Below are 20,927 nucleotides of genomic sequence, written 5' to 3' on the forward strand. Positions count from 1 at the left end.
TTTTTTTTCACCTTTGGGAGCTGTCTCTCAAAGCTTTTTCTCAGCAGTCGCAAGAGACGGTAACTTTGAAAGACACTGCCTGGAATCCCAGCAGGTCATAGAGCAGCGAAGTTGCCCCCCTTTAGAAAAGCCAACAAAACTCCCTTATCCAAGCAGTTTGTGCCTCCCCAGCACGACTTTCCCAGTCTTTCCCCTGCCCCAGCTGCTGACAGCCAGTCTTTCTGGCATTTTAAAATTATCTACCCTGCCCTGCCCTCCAACCCTGCAAGCTGCAGGCACGGCCGGCCACCCCGGGCCTTGGCAGCACTTCCCTTCGAAGGCGCCAAGGGCAGCGGTTTCCCCACTTTCAGATCCTGGCACGCAAGTTCTGGACAAGCCCACTGTCCCCATGACCAAAATATCACATTTATCTTTAAAGGAGCTTATCCCAAAGAGTTGCCTGGATACAACGAACACTCAAAACCGGAACATCTCCGTAGTTTGGAAGCATGCTGATTAAAAACTGGCTGCAAACAGCCCGCACCTCCATCCGCAGGCAGGTCAGCAGCAGAAGGATCTGTGTCCTCCAACTCCCCCTGCCCCGGGGTTCAGTCTGCGACTGAAGATGACTCCCATCCCAGATTTTTGGTTCGGTACATAAAATGCATTGCACGCTGGCAGCACAAAACCACGACCCAATTATCTGCACTGAGCCCAAGCCAGAATCTCTGCGATTTATTTAGTTCTCTTTCAAAAGACAACAAAAAAAAAAAAAAAAAATCAACTCCAAACCTTTTTCTGAATTCTCCAGAAAAATAACGCCTTTTAAAAAGCCTGCAGCTACACAGGAGATAAATGCTGCGCACAGACGTGGATGGAGAGAACATGGTTTAATTAAAGGCAAAGCTGATGTCAGCAGCTGCAGTTCTTGCACATGACAGACAGAAAACACAAAAAAAGCTTACGACACAAACCAGTTTCTGTGGGGGGCCCCTTCCCTCGCTCCCCCCCGGCGTCGGAGGGCGGGAGGGGAGTCCCAGCCGAGGGCCGGGCGCGTTCCCCAGGCCGGACGCTCCCGCAGGCGTGGAGCGGCGCGGCTGGGGCCCTGGCACTGCCGGGAGCGAGAGGGCGAACCTGGTTAGCTCGATTCTGGGGTGCAGGAGCCAGTGACGGTTCGAAGGGCGGAATGTCGCAGCTGCCCGGGGGCGCAGCTCCATACGCAAACCGGGAGGGGCTGGCGGGGAGCACGGGGGGGGTTTGGTTCGCGTTACCACGGGGTGACAACGTCACTTTGGGGACTTTTTAAAGGAAATACGGCTTGAAAAATGCAACAAAGAACAGTGATGTTGCGGAGGCGGAGATCGTGGGGGAGCCGCTCGTACCCCCGGGGAGTTGGGGGGTGGGGTATCGTGTCTCCTCCGTCTTCCCTTTTTGCGTTCTTTGGGGCTGCCCGGACTCCAGTGTCACTTCGGCTCCTGCATGTGCTTTCGCTCTGCAGCTGACTGCCAGCTCAGAGATCCTGAATCATCACGCAAACCCCCTACTGCTAAACACAGCAAATGGACATTGAGACTGTTTCCGTAACTTCCCTGGGAAACCTAAAAATGCTGTCCTCCTCTTGAACGAAGCTTCCAGTCTTCCTTCCCCCTAATAAATAGCAAATAAAACATTTCCCTTTTCCCTTCTGCACCTTTTCATCTATGAACAGCATTATGCTTCCTTACGTGTGCGTTACACACGTGTGTCCACAGGTGCTTTGAATTTCATTCTGGAACTGAAAGTTTGGGGCTGCAGCTGAGGGTGGGGGGGACACACATGGGTTTCTGCAGAGCTGACGTGTGCCCGCAGGCCGTGCGTACACTCCGCCTTGTCCAGGCTGACTGTCGGCTTTACCCAGCCCTGCTGGACCCCTGATTATTTTCTACGAGATGTCGCACGTTGGTAATGAAATTACTAGCGTCCAGCGAAGATGGGAGGATGGAAAGAGAAAGAAAAAAAAAACAAAAAACAAAAACCAAAAACCACTGAAAGCTTTCTACCTAGCTATTAAAATGAGTTCAGGCTGTGAATGCACAGGCTAGCCTGCCCTTTTGTGGGGCTAGCCACTATGCTACAGTAAAACGTACAGGAATCAAACATTAATTTAAAACCCCATAGCAGTTAGCTTGCTCGTCCAGCAGTGCTGCAATGCCCCACGTCACCGATTATAGCTCAAACACCTACTGAGAGGAGGGCATTTCATGCTGGAGTCTCTATCCCACCCGTGGGCTGGCCGAAGCCCTTGGGTGAAAGGTGAAGCGGTGTCAAGTGCCAGACTCTCTCCTTCCTGAAACTCCTTCGCTAGCCCAGGAGACAGAGCCCCACCTTGCCACCAACCACCTCTGACCGGAGCAGCGACTGGGGCTTTCATTGCTACACACTGACTACGAAGCACGTCTGTGTACGGAAGAATTCAGTGTGGTCTTACTACTGAGATAGTTATAAAGATGTTTAGGAGTAATTTCAACTACATTCTCAGTCAGCAAAAGCAATCATTAATGGATTCCTATTTTATCTCCCCAAAGAGAGGAAAAGGATTGAGAAGTTCTCATTGGCTTCTCCCATCTGCCCTTCATTCTCAGCTTTTACTTCCCATGTGGCTGGGGACATGCACGATGGAGAAGGTGAGAGGCGGTGATATCCGGGTTACTGAGTGAGACAAACAGCAGTTCCTCTCTCCCCTCCAGAGGGCCCAGGGATGGGAGAGTTCCTGATGTTGTTTTCTCGCACTGCAGCAGACGTTTTGTGCACACTCAGTGGGTCGGTGGAGCACTTACGCCCTCCTGACAGCAAGGAACAGAAGAGAGGGCTGCCACCTGCACAGGACTGTGTGGGCCAGTCCTGCAAACCCAACATGCCATGGTTTATGGAGCCTTCGTTTGCAAGGGTTGCCACCTCTGTCTCAATGCGGCGGGTTCATGGTGCCTTGTCCGCGTTGCTGCTTCTGCTTCTGCTGCATTAACAGCTGCTCCAGGGCTGAGGGTCCAGGGTGCATCATGGAACTGGACCAGATGGACTAAAAACAAACAGCCAACACTAGCACCGACTGGCGTTAGGCAGCAGCCCCCCTCTTACAGATGAGAAGGCGGAGACAGTTTGCTATATCCTCCCTCTTTATCACTCCTACCCGACTCAGCATGAAAGTTATCCAGACTTCAAAGAAGGCCTTCTAAAGGGAGGCTCCCTGGAAGAAGCTTATCCTCCTCCAGAATCCTCATTACCATAAAAATCCATCCCACATTAACAATTACTAGTTTTAGACTCGTCATATCAAACGTTATCATTTCTTCCAGTTCTGCCAGCCCCGTCTTGCTCCGCAAAATACTGCGGGGCGGCGGCAAGAACTGGAAAACTGCAACGTCTTCCGGCGCTGGTCACACCTCCCACATTGCCTGCGTAAGTGAATCTGCAGGAAAAACCTTCGGTTTCTGACACCGAACGTTTGCAATAGGCTAACGCCCATCACCACACCTTCTGGCCCCATAGTCAAGCACCTGCTCCTGAGCACAGTTTCAGTCAGACGTACCTTCAGGCTCTCCATAAGGACAGCTGAGGAGTCCTCCACAGCGGGAGGGCCTTGGGCTGCCCAGGGTGCCACTGGGAGCGCTGGACTGGTGCCAGCTGCTCTCCGAAGACGACGATGATTGCTGGGAGATAGTCCAGACCAAACCCTCCCATCGCTAAAACGGGAGAAAGACAAGTTCAGAGGAACGTAGCAAAACCAACACCATCGGCTGGCCTCACCCAAGCCTGGAACCCAGCACTTGCCCGGCTTATCTGTTTTCCAGCGGTCTGCGACTCTCCTGTCTCTGTTGTCTGGAGTCCCAATAGGTCCGAAGTTGGAGAAGGGAACAGAATTGTGGTTGTGGGTTGGAGGGGAGCTTGGCAAGCTGCTGGGGTTGGAGGAGTGAGGAGACTGGCTGGCTGGTGTCGAATGATCTAGCGATTACAAGGTAAGAGGAAAAAGGTCAATAGAAACAGCAGGAGGATCCCAGTTTTGAATTTCTGCCTGCAAATTCTGCCATCACCCAGTTTTCTCCAATGCTGACCGTCAGTTTTTATCCCCTTCATTACATGAGTGTAATCCAAATTCCTAAGTTCCTGAGCGAGAAGTTCTGCGCGTATATAAGAACAGAATGACTGTGTTTAATGCATACGTGTGCTTACCAGAAACCCCAAAAACCTGGGAGCCCTCAAGAAGGCTGGCTAGCCAAAGCAAGCTTTCCCCATGTTTCTCAAAGAACTACTCAAACTAAAAAAAAAAAAAAACAAAACAAAAAAACAAAAAAAACAACAAAACTGTCTCTGAGCTTGATGAACCAATTAAAACATGCCATTAGACTCTGAGGAGTTTGCAAACTTACAGCTTGAACTCCCAGGTTTGTGAATGTTTACACTTCTAGGAGTCTTAAAGCAAATCAGACCAGAACCTAACACTTGAGCAAAAGGGGAAGGCGAGCATGGAAAAGCCTACCTGCAGGCAGGAGCAAGCAAAGCCTGAAGAGAACACAGCACAGTGGCAGGAGACTTGCCATAAAGCCTGCTAGAATAAAAGCACTTTGCAACTCCTTCCGTCTCCCCCGCAACAGTTATTCCTGGTTGGCTGCAAAAGTCTCAGTGCAACCAAAAAGCTCATCCAGTGCAGATGTTACTTAAAATCTACTAATTTCTTAGATTCAACTAATTTCTCCCCTCACACTCTTCTGGATTTTAGTGAGAAAAAAACATAACTATTACGTCAGGATTTTATACCTTCAGGATAATTACTAAGGAAAAAGCTGGTTTGCTTCGTAGGCTGCTCAACAGTAAAAAACAAACCAACTAAGAAAACCACACTGTCATATTTTCCTCCACATTCTTCAGTCATATAGTTTCTTTCTCTTTCAAATCTCTACATCCCTACTCCCAAATCAGGAATCTAAATTGAAGAGATGTCAGGATTTAACACCACCTACAACATTTATCCTGCTCAACTACTTCAACTAAAATCCAGGTTCTTACACTATATTAATTATTACAGATTTCCCCTCATATTTCTGATGTTATATAAAGAAAAACAAACAGAAACCTTCAGACATCTTGTCAAGCAGGGTTTTTTTTTTTGTTTGTTGTGGTTTTTTTTTTTTTTTTTTTTTTAATTTCCAATCACATTTAACTTGCAGTAGGTTCAGAATTAACTCAAATCCTCTTAAAGCACTTTATCTCTTAAAGACAAACCATACTAGGATTACCTGAGCTGGCTGGAAGGGATGGAGACCACGGAGTCCCTTCAAAGAGAGAGTATAGTGAAGTCTCCTGATGAGCAACTGAAGGGGTGACTTCTGCTTTTGTGCTGGTATTCATGTTTTTCCCATATACCTCATTGAACATGCTGTTATTTGGATATCTTTCCTGCAAAAAAAAATAAATGTAAGAGTTTAGGTATTGGATTTATCTCAAACACTGAGACTGTACAAAGGAAACAGTTACAGATTGAAATATTTTCCTAACTCCTTTTTCACTCCCCAGTCCCCTCTCCTCTATGACCATTTTATTTAATCTGAAGTCCATCACATTCTGAATCTGGACAGATTTCTCTTGGATGGACTACAAAGCCTTCACAAAAATCTTACAATTCCCAGCACTCTCAAAAACTAAACCCTGCTCAACTCTCTGGAAGAAAATGGGTAATCTCTTGCTCAGGAAATAAAAACCTACACACCACAACACTTTTGAGATGCACTTTTTCGGTCAACTCCACGATTCTACTAAGAGCCAGGGGCTCATGAACTCAGCAAGAATCAGCAGTGCATCTGCAGAACAATAGCTAGGATGAATTTGGGAAAGCAACTGATAAAAGCAAAAATAATCCTTGCTGATACAGACTGAAATTAGGCACCCAGATGGATTTCTTTCAGGTTTTCCATTTGTTTGAACTAAAGGGTATCCCTGTATTTCTGCCATGTTACCTAGTTTAAGGGCAAGCTCAAACGGCAAAGGGCTGCAGACTCTGGTCCTCACTCACCTGATTAAGAGAAAAGCCACTGAGGGACAGGAAAGATGATGACTGAGACATCAATTCTGATGGTTTTTCCAGCAGGGACTTCTTCAGAAACCGAAAAGGGAAAAAGAACAGTTAGTGTTCTGTGTAGTGAGCAGGAGGAAAGTACGCTATCGGAAACCACCAAGGTGGCTTTGGTCACATTTGAAGCCTCTTTTATAGTTTAGCTCCAGCACCTTGGAGGACAGGGGAAACAAACTAACAAATGCAGAAAATCAGTGGTTTTCCTACTAACTGTAATTAATATCTAAAAATCAACAATCACAACCGCTGAGAGTCTCAGGCTAATCCCACTGCCAGAACAGCTTTTCAAATTGCGTTAATACTCTGTCCAATACATCTGGAGGGGAGGTTCCTGCCAAAAAGCCCTATGGTTGTGTAAAACCTTGTACAAACGAGACAGGATCCTTCCCAGTGATCAGAGGACTCCCCCAAACACGCTTAGACTCTTGTATGTTGTTACTGACAGAATCTTTTTCAGTTTTGAGAGCATCCCTGCTGTACAGACATTCTTAGACAGCAAGAACAGCCAAGCGCTGTGATTTTTTAAATTGGGTTAAACAGTCCAAGTCTCATTTAGCACTGCTCTCATTTTCATTATAAATGCTTGTAGAGGAAGAAAAAAAAAATCCACGCCCCAGTGTTTAAAACAAAGGTTCCAAAACTCCCCTGGGGTTCCACGTTAAGATATTATGGACCATGACCTTGTCCATCATCTACGCCACCCCCCTCTCATTTCCAGCATAGTATTTCTCAGCTTTCTCTTCAGTTCAGTATGATTAAGCAGTGAAAAAGTAGTGTTTCTGAAACAAGCCTATTTAGGGAAGAAATTGGATCAGTTATCAGCAGTACAGAAACCAAAGAAAAATTATAAAGCTCAGCTGGTGGACAATGAACACCACCAAATTTAAGATCGGGATCACCAAGCCATAGAATTAGTGAAGCCTTAAGTAAATCTGTGTGATCCAAAATGAAAGCTCTAGTCTTGTTCCAAATAAAAGTCCTCTTACACTCATACCAGCTCAGAACGTCAAATATTTTAAAATGTATTGTTCAAACAACAAAAACCTGAACTAGAATTCTCTTCTCTTCAACACGGTGTCAATATCTGGATTATCTTTGCTTTTACCCTGTAAACCTAAAACAACTAGCCTAATTTTCTTGGCAAGCAGCTCCTAGCTTGTTAGATTTTCAGTGACAGCTCATTACTTTGAAAGCACATTTTAAAAGGCAGACAAGTCACACTCTGCATATCCACACAGCTTGCACAGAGAAGAACTTCCTTCCATTTGCCAGCAGACAGCAACAGTAGGAGCTTCAAAGGAAGCTGCTGAAGAAGCAGCTATTAGTTTCTTAGCAGAGGTATCTAATGAGACAGAAATGGGTGTCTGTTGTGCTACTGGCTCCTTGGGATGGCATGTAGAATAATTGGGGAATAGTCTTAATCAGAGATTTCGAGTAGAGTCACAAATAACTCCTCTTTGTTACTGTTACTAATTTGAAATAGTAGTATTTAATGAACATGCCCATAGCCATACTAGAAAGGCACACTGCATTTTCAGAGGCAATTTATAAATTCATTGGCTTTAAGACCCTCCAGCTAGTGAACTAGGAAGGATTTAATACATAAATGCAGGAAAAAAAAAAGTATCTCAGTCTGTCAAAAATGACTGTAGTTCTATAGGAGTTACTGATTATTTAGCCAGTTGCTTTGCAATTGTCTTCCAAAGCCATCTTGCTCTTTTCCAATCTCTTCTGCATTTAGTGGGGCAGCTTCTCCCTGCCTTTACAGAATTTTTACATGCAGATTATAATAAGCCACACTCGTTCTGATGAATTTCCACAGCTGAATCTGTGCTCCCCCTTGCCCTTATTACTAAGCCCATACAACTGCAGAAGAGTGAGTGCATTAAAAGATGCATCGACATCTCTCCTGTGGACTCTACTCACAAAAAGCCTCACTGTTGTTCTGATTTTGAACAAACGGGCAGGCCTAGACTCGGCCCAAGAGCTATACCGAGGGCCTTCAGCTGGTCTGAGCTCTCGCGTGAAGACGAGCTCAAGGGTGAGGCAGGGAAGTGGACAGGAGGGATGGGGGAGAGAAAGGAATTTCACATTTCTTATAATTTCACAGAAGAAAGAGATGCCAGTTAAGAGTGAGAAGCAGCAGTATTACATCAAATACATACAAAGAGGCTTCGTCCAGGAAGAGAGGCGAGAGGCCCCAGCAGAGCTGGGTAAAGATCAGGAGGATTAGAGAAAATCAGCTCTTCCTCCTCCTCCAAGGCAGCCAGACTCTTTAACAGGTCCGGAGGAAGCAGAGGGGAGCTCTTGGGGTCCTAGTGACAGAAATGAGCACAGTGAGACAACAGAAGGCAGAAAGGGGAACAGCAAGAGACAGCGAGGCGAGGCTAAGCCACAGCAGGACGAGAGTAAATAGCAAGAGAAAGGCAGAAGGCGGCATGCAGAAGCGCGAGGTGAGGACGTGGTGCAGCAGAAGTGTGTCGAGGTACACAGAAGGAAAACTCTGCGCAGAAAACGTAACCAGCCACTTGGCCTAACGCATACTGGGAGGAGCACTGCCCCATCAAAGTGATGGGCAGCTAGCTTTAACTAGTGCAGCACGTGCCTCCCATTGCATCCACGCCAAATACTGAACCTGTTTTCACATTCAAGGACAAAGGACACAAACATCTTACGATTTACTCTACAGCTGCCCTGTGAGTAATTTAGGTTTCAAGTAAAATTACTTTTGCATCTTCTTCCCTCTTCTGTTGGTGGAGTTTAAAACCCACAAGACTTATTTCTGCTGCTCCTGGCTGCTACTCCAACATACAGATGACTGGACCACCGGGCCAAAAAAAAAAAATCCTGCAAAGTGCTGGTCAAACCTGACATTTTTACTGTTGTGAGGGATGCTTAAAACACAAGCTTCACAGGCACAGTTTCTGGCCATACTGCACTGTGCTTGCACCGAGGCAAGGTTTCCCTTTTAGGGATGAGAACAAGGCTTTGACCCCGTCTCCATCTAAAAACCACAATGTGCCATCAGGGTAGAGGCAGACTCCTGCATATTGTTTGGCGCTTCCCTCTGAAGGACAAGCCAAGTGACCTCAGCTGACCTCCTGAAAATCCTGAGTGCATTTACAGAGGCACAACTGACTGAAGGTTTAAAGAAGCCTCTGTTTAAGTTTACTTATAAACATCACCAAAAGCACTCACAGACAACTCCAGGACCGTTAATAACAAAGACTGAAGGTTTTATAAACAGCAACATGAAGTACAACTGCATGAACAGAAGCAAAATATTCCATTAGTGCAACCAAGAGCTAAGGAAGTCGTTCAGCTTCCTCGCTGCGTGGTGGGATTTGCAGGAAAAACAAACAAAAAATTCTAAGACAAGACTGCTCCTACCATCCTTGATTTCCAGCCTCAATCTGACTATTGCAGCCTCAGTCATTCACCACACTCAAGATACTATATGGGTGTTAGGAGTTCATCTAAAGGGTAATAATTCAACTGCAACTATTTGGATGGCTTTTACGGTTTCCATCAGTTGCCATACAAGCATTTTCCCCCAAATCATCACCTGCCATGTTTCTCGACCTGACAGACACAGTGCAGAGATCAATGGCACATCTACACTGAACAAGACTTACACCTACTTGAAAGCAAACCTTCAAGAGCTGGATCCCACACACAGTCAATTCAAACGGAGATTTCATCACTGTTTGCTGGAATCCCATTTGCTGATACCCAGCTCCCTACTAAATAAGCTCACATTGACCTGCTTGGGGCTACAGGGTGTTCCTGAAACAGGGAAACTCCTCGAGCAGTCAGGAATATCAGTGCTTCATCAGTTTTCACCACCTGTAGCATGGATCTTTACCTCAAAGGTCATCCTGGAGACAGCATCCTGCTCTGGGCGGAAGACTCCTTGCCGTTTTCCCCTGCGGTCCATGTTAGACTGCTGTGCCACCACCCTGTTGTCAGCCATGCCATAGGAAGAGTCCCAGTAATATTCTGGCACCTTGACTTCTGAGGGGTTCTGGTTATATGGCTCCATTGGGAAAGGCTTCATTTTTTTCTCCAGAGGTTGCTGTTGCATCACGGGAGGCTGTAATGACTGTTCAAATAATTTTAGAGGGTCCTGGGCCTGCAGGTAATAGGACTGCTTCACGGGCATGATCTTCCCCAGCGAGCCTTGGACTTGAGGCGGGTTCCAGAGCTGCTTTGACGAGTCTGTCTGCGGATACTGAGGCAGAGACACACGACTTCAGCAGCAGGTAGGAACAGTTAATGCTAACTGAAGGCCTAACTCCATTCAAACTGTCAGTCTGGCTCACTTGTGACAGGCATTCCACAAACATTCTGATTTGCTGTGGCATTCACCAAGTCTCGACAGGCATTTAACACTCCCTGGTCAAGCTTTAGTCCAACCACCAAGTACAATCCTTTCTCTAATCCAGGACCTTACGAACACCTTTACTAAGGCACTGACTGGGCCAGCATTTTGCTGCCCAGAACACCAGGAGGGTGTCACCATCCAGTCAAGACATGCCAAAAGGGAGATCTTCTCCAACACGACCTGAGCATAAAGCTGAGAGCCGTGAGGGAACTGACACTGCAACTCAGTCAGCCAAAAGGAGAGTGCGGGTAAAGGTTCAGGCTCAGTCCTCATTACTCACGTAAGAAAACTAAAAAGGCCTAAGACAAACACCTGATCAGAACTATCACCTTCATAACTTGTCTAGAAACAGGATCACACTGAAAACAGGTGACCACCCTCCCACTCCAGTAGAACACCTTCCCCTCAGTTACAGAACCGTATATTCACACCCACTGAACTTCAGCTCTTTTCCAAATTTGCCCAGAAGTTCACAGATCAAAATTCCACACTAAAGGTCTACTTTAACAGTGTTTAAAGGTCTTTAATGACAGTTTTGAAAAGGTAATCCAGGAACCTAAGGCTCAAATGTTGCCATTTATTTTTAAACTGAAGCTTAGCACATCCCATTAAATCAAATTTACCTGCTGGAATCCGGAGTGGTGTGGTGGGCTCTTCCCCAGGCCCTGCACAGCTTTCGTGGGGGACTGCTGCTGCTGCTGCTGGGCCAGAGCTTGGACTTGTAACTGGCTTGCGGACTGTGCTGTTGCCTGAGCTGGTAAAGATGAGAGGGGTTGCTGGGAAGGAGGTGGTGTTTGCTGAGGTCCCTGGGTCATTGGCCCTGGTCCAGAGGGCCGTTGCTGGCTGTAAGGAATGTGGGACTGTTTCCCACCTTGCACCTGGTTTCCTGCAGGAGAGTGAGCTGTGGGCTGGAGAAAGGTTCCTGGGACAGAAACACCACCTGGGAAGGTGTACCCCGTGCTCATGGAGAAAGCCACAGGAGGGGGGACAACGTAGGTTGGAGGTGGAAATCCTGGAAAAGACAAAAATGCACCTTTAATCTCAGTTTGGCAGAGCCTGACAGCTCCCTCTAGAAAACATTTAGTGGTTTTTTTTTTTTTTCCTTCCTATTTTGCTCATTTAGACCACGAGGACAGGAAACACCAGTTTTCACACATGCACTACAGTGTCCTTTCTCACCTTCGCACGTACATGGTTGCGATCACACGGGGATCAGAGTTTGTTCTTGAGTTTTCTTGCAATACTCCAGGCAGTGATAACAGTCAGCTAGGGCAGTCACACACCTCCCTCCCACACACAATCTCCCTGCTTTTTTTTTTCCCCCACTACCTTCATCCTTCACCATTCTGGGGTTTTGCAATGCTCTACCCTCAAAATTCCCTCTACCTCAAACACATACATCTTCAGGGACTAAACTTCTGGAGCAACGGACAGAAGCAATCGTTACATCTACTGTCTCCTCCAAGAAGATCATCGGTCTCTGAATTAATTCAGATAGATATGGATAGTAAGCAAACAAACCCTCATATCCGCAAGATCGATTTCTTTCCTGCAGTTCACACTGAAAAGCCAGGTTTGGAAGACAAGCTTTAATTCTGTCTCTCACAGGCCACATTTTAAGCTGGCTTTGGAACAGGGAAGATGTCCCTCTGTCTTATATTGAGCAACTACATGTAACAGCTGCAGGGAAGACACAGCTTCCAGCTATTTAGTGAGCAAACGTGGACAGCAAGGTATGACAGGAACAGTCCACAACAAAATGGGAACACGCAATGCGACAACAGCAGCAAATAACACCATACAAATTACAGCTTGAAACATGAGCACCACTACAAAAGAAACTGAGCTTTAAAGAAGAAAGCGGTGCGATTGATCTTTTGTAATGGAGTCCTGTGCACAGAGAATGCTTCCTCCTGAATTAGCAGAAGACTTTGTCATGTTTTGACTAAATAAATACAGAAACAGCCTGCTGTGAAGTCCCTTGATCTCACACGCACTAACCAAGAAGGAAGGTGGCAGATTTCATGACAGACCTTGATTCCAAAGCATAAGGAATTCTACCTTCTTTCAGTTCTGCTATGTCCCTTTACTACCTTGTAAGATTCTTAACGTGAGAATGCATGTTCATTAAAACAGCTTGTACCTTCAGAGGCTGCAACAACCACTATTACAGGATTTACTTTGCAGTCAACAATAAATCACACTTCAAAAGAACGACGCAAATTACCTGGCCGGCTAGGAAGGGGAGGGAAGGCTCCTGGATGATGAATGGGGATGAACTGAGAACTGCTGGCCCTGACTTGGAGTCTGAGTTACTGGTGTTTTCCTGGCTTCAGACACTGGAGTCTTCCTCATCTCTGTCTGGGATTTCACCTAATGCAAAAGAAAGAAAGAAGAAATTAGACAACTTTTCCTGTAATTACCCACATCATGTCTCAAGCCAAAAAATGAACTCCCAGATTGTCTGAGAGATTATTTTCCTTCCCCTAAGTAACTGGGAGAGATTTGGAACATAGGAACCCAGTTCCCTCCTCACTGACCCCAGGCAGGTTATCCTGCCTGTCCTCAGGCACTCCTTGCCTCACAAAAGCACTCTAAGGATATCTGCCCAGAAGACTGCAACAGGCTCCTTCTCTAGCAAGAGAGTGGGAAGCGGACATAGTAATATCCTCAGACCATACGAAGAACTTACCATGCTGCTCACCTGCAGTGCCTTAAAAACAAAACAAAAAGTGCAGATGCTATTATGTTTCTCCTAGGGTACTGCTTCAACCTAACTCACGCTACTTATGTGCAGCACCTTAAAAACCAAACACTACCATGTTGTTCTTAGGGAATTCTTTCAGCCTAACCCATCCGTTGATGTATATGCACAAACTCCTGAATACTGTGAAATTCTTTTGACTGACAGCATACAAGTCAAATAGCAGAAGTGTTTAACCTCTTTCAGTTTACTGTGTAACTGCTGTATGTTCTGTTAAAAGAGCTGCACCAGTTAAAGGCAGAGAGAAGAATGTAATGTAATGTTTACCTGATTCTGAGTCTGCTGCGGTCTGGGTCTTCCTGGAGAGGAAGACAGAGGGGAAGACTATTTTCCCTTTCTGTTCAGCTCGGCAGAACTGCCTGGAATGCAAGATGGAGCAGGCAGGAAAAAGACAGCAAGCAAGGAACCCGGGCAATGCAGATAGGGCCCAGGAGCAGACCTGACGCCAAGCCTCAAAGGTGATTGAAAGAAAGGGTTTTATCAGGGACCAAATTAAAAAAAATCCAAACCAAACAAACCAAAACCATGTGGAGTTTATTTAACGTTCAGTGCTGCTGAGTTGAAAGGAGTTAAAAGGCAAAATTTTCTGCCAAAATACAGTGGTAAAGGGGTAGATGCATTTAAACACTTAGGTTCTTTTTCAAATAATTCTGAATTTCCACATTTAGAAATTATGGGACTGTAGTTCATTTTTTGTGTTTAATTAAAAAAGTAGATTGTAAAACTGGGGTGTTGGGGTGTATTTTTGATCTCCCGCTAGAAAAAGTCTGGAGGGAACTCCACCTCAAGGTTCTGGCTGATGCTAAGCACCATTAATGATGCAGCCCCTGCTTATGCCACATCTGTTCACTGCCCACTTTCATCCTTCATCACATTCTGGATATTCAACTTATAGTGGGGAAAAGATGGACCGCACAATATGAGCCAAACATTTTTATAACACATACTGAACTGCTATGCATTCTTTTATGGCAATGTTGGAGAACTCAAAACCACTCTTCCTGACGTGGAATTTCACAACGTGACCTCTAGGTCCATCATACTCAAAGCTGCTATAAGACGTTTCCAACAGTGGCTTCCAAAAGACCTCCCCCACATGATTTATGGTTCACTTAAAAGCTAAATAACTAACATTGATTAATCAAGACAGACAAATTTCAGTTGCTTCCCTGCTTCTACATGACCTCATCTCAAAAGTGTCAATACTACCAAATATTTACTCTCCCAGTGCTCCTGAGGGTTCCTACACGGTGCTTGAGAGAAGCACCATTTCATCACAGTAGCCTCTTATGAGTACGCTTACACCTTGAGCAAGTCTGCATGCAGCCCTCGTCAGCACCTAACATTATTTTCCCTAAAGAGCAGAGATTCAACCCATGCCACACTTCCATGATCCTGTCTGAGTGTGGAAGTTTTCCACTCATCTGTGGAACAGGACTAAATTACTTTCATATAACATACTTAACATTTTTGCTAAGTAGGAGCTGCAGCATTTGCAGCAGTTAGGCTTTGGAGGGCAATGAGAAAATAAAAGCCTGAAATATCAAGGAAGGCCAAAGCAGAGTGCTAGCAGACCACCAGTCAGAGCAAAACCTACAAAGGTTTCTCCTCGGTCAGCTGTGGGTCTGAGTAAGTCAGTCCACCAAACTATGTAAAACAAAAGGCATTACATTTTAATAGTTGCCATAATGAATACAGCTGATAGAACTAAAATCAAAATTAATTTCTATTCAACAAGAGATGAAGAGTAACCAGCCACACTGGAACAGATTCTGCTACAGCTGGGTTTGAAATAAGTTCTTCCTGCGTTTGTTATCTCTTAAGATTAAGGCAAGCAAATTTCTGATAAATCAGCTGGGTTAGAATTAAAGTATCTTCCCTATCCAATAAACTACACATACTTCTCAGAAGATCTGGTGGGTTTCATCAGCCTCAAGTCCTTATTCTGCAAGACAGGGGCACGAACACTGAAACTGCGAGTTGTGCTCAGGCCTGCAACCACATTCCAGACATGTTCAACAAATAATAAGAAACCTGCTATTCTAACTCACCTACCTAAATTGTTTTTCAGATATCAGACTCTTGTTCAGTGAGTCATGAACGATTGCCACATGGTTTCCATAGGCTACTGCCCTTTACCCCCCTTGGTAGGACCCCTGCAAAACCAACTGCCAGTTCAGACCTTCCATTTCATAACAGTGATGTTTAACAGCAAATAATCAGGAGGAGAACAAGAAGAATGATCCAAGGGTCCTAACACCACAAGCCAGAAAGACTGAAAGAGCTGGTTTGTCTAGTCTAGGGAAAACAAGACCTCAATTACACTGGTCTTCAGAGCAGTTGCAAAGAGGAAGACTTCAGTTATGCTGCAGACCTGTCCTGGGAAGCAGTCACAGGCTTACACAGAGGCAAGGGCGATGAAGTGCACTAAGGAATAATTTCCACTTGCAAGAACAGCGAAGAACTGACACACAGTTTCTCTACGGAAACAACAGAGTCTCCATCACTATCATTAAACGCCTCAAGACGCCATCAGGGAATGTCTGAGATGCAGCCAAACTATCCAAGTACAGACCAGATCAACTCTGAAACTCTACACCCTTATTTACTACAACTCAGTGGAAGTCAGACCAGTAAATTCACTATCTATCACAAGGTGAGCTTTTTTGCACATAATGCTCACAAAAATAGGGGAAGAAAACATGCCTCAAAAAATATGACCAAAAAAAGAACAGCTGATATGAAAACCAGCAATTTTGAGCAAGCACCTGAGCAAAGAATTACCGTTTAAGCGCAGTGTGGCTTTCCTTACTTCCACAGAGGGCCACCAGACTGCATGCATAGCACGGAGGACCTTATTCCACATAAACAACTGGGTGCTTTTGTTATGTGTTTAATTTATTGAATGTGCACAAGTCAAGGGAACCCAAACCACAGAGTACCCAGCTCCTTCACAACAGACCAAGAGCATGACTAAGACCTGGCCTTGGTAACCTGGATATTGGTGGAACAACAGGCACAAATCTGTTTAAGTTAGCGTAGCAAAAATCACCTTTCATTGCTCCCTACCTTTTCCTCCCCAACAAACTGAGACGGCAACAAGGAAAAGGGCAGAGACCCAAAGATCACTAATGCCTTATCTTTGAGACAGATGTGTTTCTATTTCTTTTAGGCATTAGCTGTACCTGCAGGGCCCACAGTGAGACCTCGACTCTACGGTCCTCTCTACAAGCGGTGACAGCCCTGACACAAACATCCTACTACCTAAGACGCAGTATCCCTTTGAGCTAAAGGCTTACCTGAACTGCCACGTTCTGTTTTCCTGCTTCCTGCATCTTATCCAAGCCGCATTTCTTGGTCTCATTCTTCCTTTTATTGTTATCCTTCTTTCCATCATTCTTATTGGCTACTATTCCTTTGCTATAGTCCCGTCTTTCCCTACCTACATCTTTAGGGGGATAGATTCGCCCTTGCTCTCTGTTAATTTCCCGTGGCTTGATGTTCTCTTTGAACGTGACCATTGGTTTTTCTCCTGCGTCACAGTTGTTCAGGCTCCTGCCAGAGGACAGAACTGATTTGAGTCCAGGGCTCCCATCTGTAGATAGCGGCTCTGCAATAGATGTTTCCTGCAAGGCGAGACTCTCTTTGGCTTCACTAGGGTCCTCTAGTAATAATTCCGGGATTTCTGTCAAAAACAACAGCTTTCCTACCTCATTTTCACACTGAATCAACCTGAAAAAAAGATAGAAAGGAATTGAAAAGCAAGTAGGAACAGTTTTTCACAGGGCAACCCACTTCCCCAAATTAGAAAAGCAGAGAGTCAACATATCTACCGCCTCCACCCCAGCAGCAACAAACCCAGCTAAGGGCATTCTCTAGCAAGATGTAAGCTCACACGCTAACACTCGTGCTATCACTTCAAATACTGTTTCCACTTAGCTGTGCTGCAGTACCACTAGAAAGGACTCAAACATGATGCTTTACTCCAAATGCATTCCCTGTTGTCATGGTTTAACCCCAGACAGCAATTAAGTACGATGCAGCCACTCGCTCACTCCTCCCAGTGGGATGGGGAGAAGAATTGGGTGGGGAGGAGAGGAAAAGGTAGCACTCATGGGTTGAGATAAGAACAATTTAATAACTAAACCATAATTAAATATAACAGCAGCAGCAGCGTTAACGATAGCAATGAAGAGGAATACAAGCAAAAGAGAGAGCAATAATACCCAAGGAAAGACAAGTGATGCACAACACAATCGCTCAGCACCACTGTCCGATGCCCGAGCAGCCATCGGCCCCTCCCGGCCACCTCCCCCCAGTTTCTATACTGAGCAGGATGTCCTATGGTATGGAACAGCCCCTTGGCTAGCTCGGGTCAGCTCTGCTGGCCACGCTCCCTCCCAGCTTCTTCTGCACCCCCTCGCCGGCAGAGCACGGGAAACTAATAAGTAATTTAGGATTACTTCACAACAACTAAAACATCAACGCATTACCAACATTATGCTCACACTGAATGCAAAACACAGCACTGTGCCAGCTACTAGGAAGAAAATTAACTCTACCCCAGTGAAACAGGACAGCTATCCTAATTAGTCTATGAAGCAATGGCATGCTGACCCTCAGGACACATTATCAGCACTGTCAGCATCTTCCATTCACGTATCTAATTGCCGTGTCAAACAGTGAGAAAAATAAAGCTCAACTCTGGCACCTGCATTACCTAAGCTCACAGCAGCAACTGAAACACACAGATGCTACTGGCAGTTACCTCGGCTGGTTATCAGCAATCCATTTGCCTGTGAAGATCAGACGCTGTTGCCGTATCCGACGTTGTTGCCCTTCCTTATCTCCTGTAATTGCCTGGTGGCCTTTGGAAAAATCCAAGTTCCTAGTATTGCCATGGGAGGGAAAACTATTAATTACACAGTTACCCTCTACAACATCGTATTTCTTTTGAAATACAAGTGGTCAGCATTACTCTAAGTGTGAAATTTTACCAGATCCTATTCAAAACATGACCATTACAGATGCCTGATTTACAGATGCAATTCTCTTCTGGTATGATGCATCTACATTAAAGATGTTTAGTGGTGTGGTTTGGTTGGTTGGTTTTTGTTTGTTTGTTTTGTTTTTTTTTGTTTGTTTTGTTTTGTTTGTTTTTTTTAAAAAAAAAAAAACGAAAGCTCATCTGAATGATAATCAAAGTTACAAAAACAATAGGTGAGTGATTGAATCTAATATTTAGTCAGCATTTGTGCATAATGTTAGGCACAGGGACACAGTAAAAAACAGAATAAAAAAAAAATCAGCAAAGTAAAAACACATCAAGCCATTTTCATGTAACAGTATTCCTTTCCTCACTTCTTATATCTTTCCCCTTTCAATTTACTAGTCTGAAGACTACAGAAGAAAAACAAAAGTCATGAGCAATGTTATAAGCTCATTACTTTCCCCAGAGTTTTACTGTGCTATTACAGTTGTTCTGCAAAGATAGCTACATCAATCCATACATTAGTAAGTAGTCATAAATCAGATATTGTAGGGAACAGGTCAACGTCTACCTAAGTAGTGACATCAGCAAGAGCATAGCTTCCTTCAGCTGTCACCCACCTGAACGAGGGCCTCAGAGCCAAGAATCCTTGCAACTCAAATTCTTCTGGAAGCGGGGTTGCTGGTGAATAGACAGTAAACAGCATAAGGAAAGCACAGATGCATTGAGTACGGTATCATAAGCAGGTAACTCGGCAAGGTCACTGTACATAGTAAAGTATTTTATTAACCATGGTCATCGGTACCGGTCCACCCTGCAATCTGAGGAGCTCAGGAATGATGAAGTAGATCAAAGTCTGCTCAGCACGAGAAAGCTGCATTTGCAAAGTATTCATATGCACTAATAGCGGAAGATAACTTGCTTCCTTATTTGCTCTTCAACTGCAATTCCCCACATCATCGGGAAAAACGTGCACCGTTCCCAGTTCTTTACAGCACAGACTAAAAGCATCCTTACCATTATTATTGGATAGATCTTCTTCATGAGGCTGGAAGCTGTTTAGAAGGGAAATCAGCCAGGGCCATATGCTACAAACCAGAAACCAGACAAAATGTAAGTGAAAACTACAAAATATGGAACCTACCCGCCTTGCTAAGAAAACACTGAACTCTGTTACTGTCACAGCTTCCACTAATCCTCTGATTCCCAAGAAAAGTTAAAGCTTCTCCCAAGTGTCAAGGAAAATATCACTTTATTGAAGAACTTAGAAGATTTTTTTTTTAAAGTCAGTCTGAAGTTACCAAGGAAGTCAGACTCAGCAAGTCAGAAAGCCTCCTATGAATTTAACTAGACAAAACTACTGCATGAGCGAAAGCTCACAGCACCTGTTTGCAGTTCCTGTTTTCCAGTCCAAAGCTGACTGCTCTCAAGGCACAGTAAATTAATCAGTTGGGAAGCAAAACAATTTATCAAGATACAGGCTGTGCCGAAGTTCTCTGTTCTGTGAACATTAACACTGCACTGTAGCACTGAAACAGTTACTAGAAGGGTAAGAAGGTCTAAGCAAGGCTTACACTGAGCAAAACCATTTAAACTAGAGGTTAACTGGCAGTCTCCCCCTGCCTTGCACTGCCAACACCAGTAGAAGCAATGACTGGAAATTCTTTACAAAGGCCCTGGAGCGAGTAACTTAAAAATCACAATGATCACTGCATAGGTGGTTAACATTTAACTGCCACCTACGGGCTGTTTTCTCCTATTTTTTTTAAAAGCTCCAACCCAAAATCTAAGAGTCCTTCTCTGCTTTAGCGATGGGAACCAAGTCCGTGGAGGCAACAGAAAACTATCTGAGGAAGGTGCCCACTGTGCTCAGTGTTAGGGCAACGAATCTGTCCTCCCTCAGCAAGGCTTTTAGCCATCATCCAGCACCTGGACTGGAGAATGCAACATGCACCTGAAAGCCTGAGGTCGGCCGCTTTCCGGCATGCCGCAGGGACTGGAAACATGGTGCTTGTGTTTATTCTCTGTGCTAAACTAAGCAATAGCTCCTTCCCATGACTGACAAGGAATGGGGCGGGGTGGGGGGGAAAGGAGAGTGCAAGTCTGTTGTAATCTACAGTAAACTGCAATCTCCCCATACAACATATGAAATAAGAAGATTTCATAATAAGAGATCTGTAAAGACCTCACGTGGCTTCCACAGGGCAGGTCTGGAAAACTCATTTCCAAAAAGCACACATTAGTAGTGATGTAGTTATTTCTGTCCTCAGTTTTTGCCTTCAGATTCATCTATTTTTCTAGGTAAACATGTTTCCTTCCTATTTCAGATGTTCGTACAGTTTGGGGTAGGGTTAATTATCTACAGGAAACCGATAAGCACAGAGTGGGGACAACTGAAAAGTTAAAAAGGAATAAGGATCTTTTCTTGAACCGAGAGCACAATTACATATGAATTCAGGGTAAGGAATCCTTTTCAATATAAAACAGACATCAGGTTATTAAACAGAGGCCAATAAAGGTGAGAGTGTACATTTAGTCTGCAGAGAATTACTTTCATTAGGATCTTCCAATAGAAACAAAAAGAAAACTCTCATCCTTACATATAATGGGGAAGATGGACAGCCATCTCGGCTTTTTAGAGTCAGCAAATGTAATGGCTACTAACCAATGTCCATTTTGACAAATCTCAGTGGTACCTAACTTTCTT

The 20,927-nt window shown here is 44.8% G+C and overlaps 1 protein-coding gene across 1 annotated transcript in view; it reads right to left on the reverse strand.

Annotated features, from left to right (window-relative positions):
• Nucleotides 1–699: 699 nt before the first annotated feature.
• SMG7 (SMG7 nonsense mediated mRNA decay factor) overlaps nt 700–20,927 on the reverse strand; it is a 56,239-nt gene continuing 36,011 nt past the window's right edge. Inside the window, 16 exon segments of the mRNA XM_042786393.1 lie at nt 700–3,034; nt 3,545–3,607; nt 3,609–3,659; nt 3,661–3,698; nt 3,787–3,957; nt 5,250–5,409; nt 6,023–6,103; nt 8,248–8,397; nt 9,948–10,313; nt 11,090–11,478; nt 12,694–12,760; nt 12,762–12,839; nt 16,530–16,962; nt 17,999–18,118; nt 18,841–18,901; nt 19,238–19,308. Of these exon segments, the coding sequence (XP_042642327.1) occupies nt 2,921–3,034; nt 3,545–3,607; nt 3,609–3,659; nt 3,661–3,698; nt 3,787–3,957; nt 5,250–5,409; nt 6,023–6,103; nt 8,248–8,397; nt 9,948–10,313; nt 11,090–11,478; nt 12,694–12,760; nt 12,762–12,839; nt 16,530–16,962; nt 17,999–18,118; nt 18,841–18,901; nt 19,238–19,308 (2,413 nt within the window). The 3' untranslated portion in view covers nt 700–2,920.

This window comes from Tyto alba, unplaced genomic scaffold, assembly GCF_018691265.1.
Source record: "Tyto alba isolate M040663 unplaced genomic scaffold, T.alba_DEE_v4.0 Super-Scaffold_1000006, whole genome shotgun sequence".
Taxonomy (NCBI): Eukaryota; Metazoa; Chordata; class Aves; order Strigiformes; family Tytonidae; genus Tyto; species Tyto alba.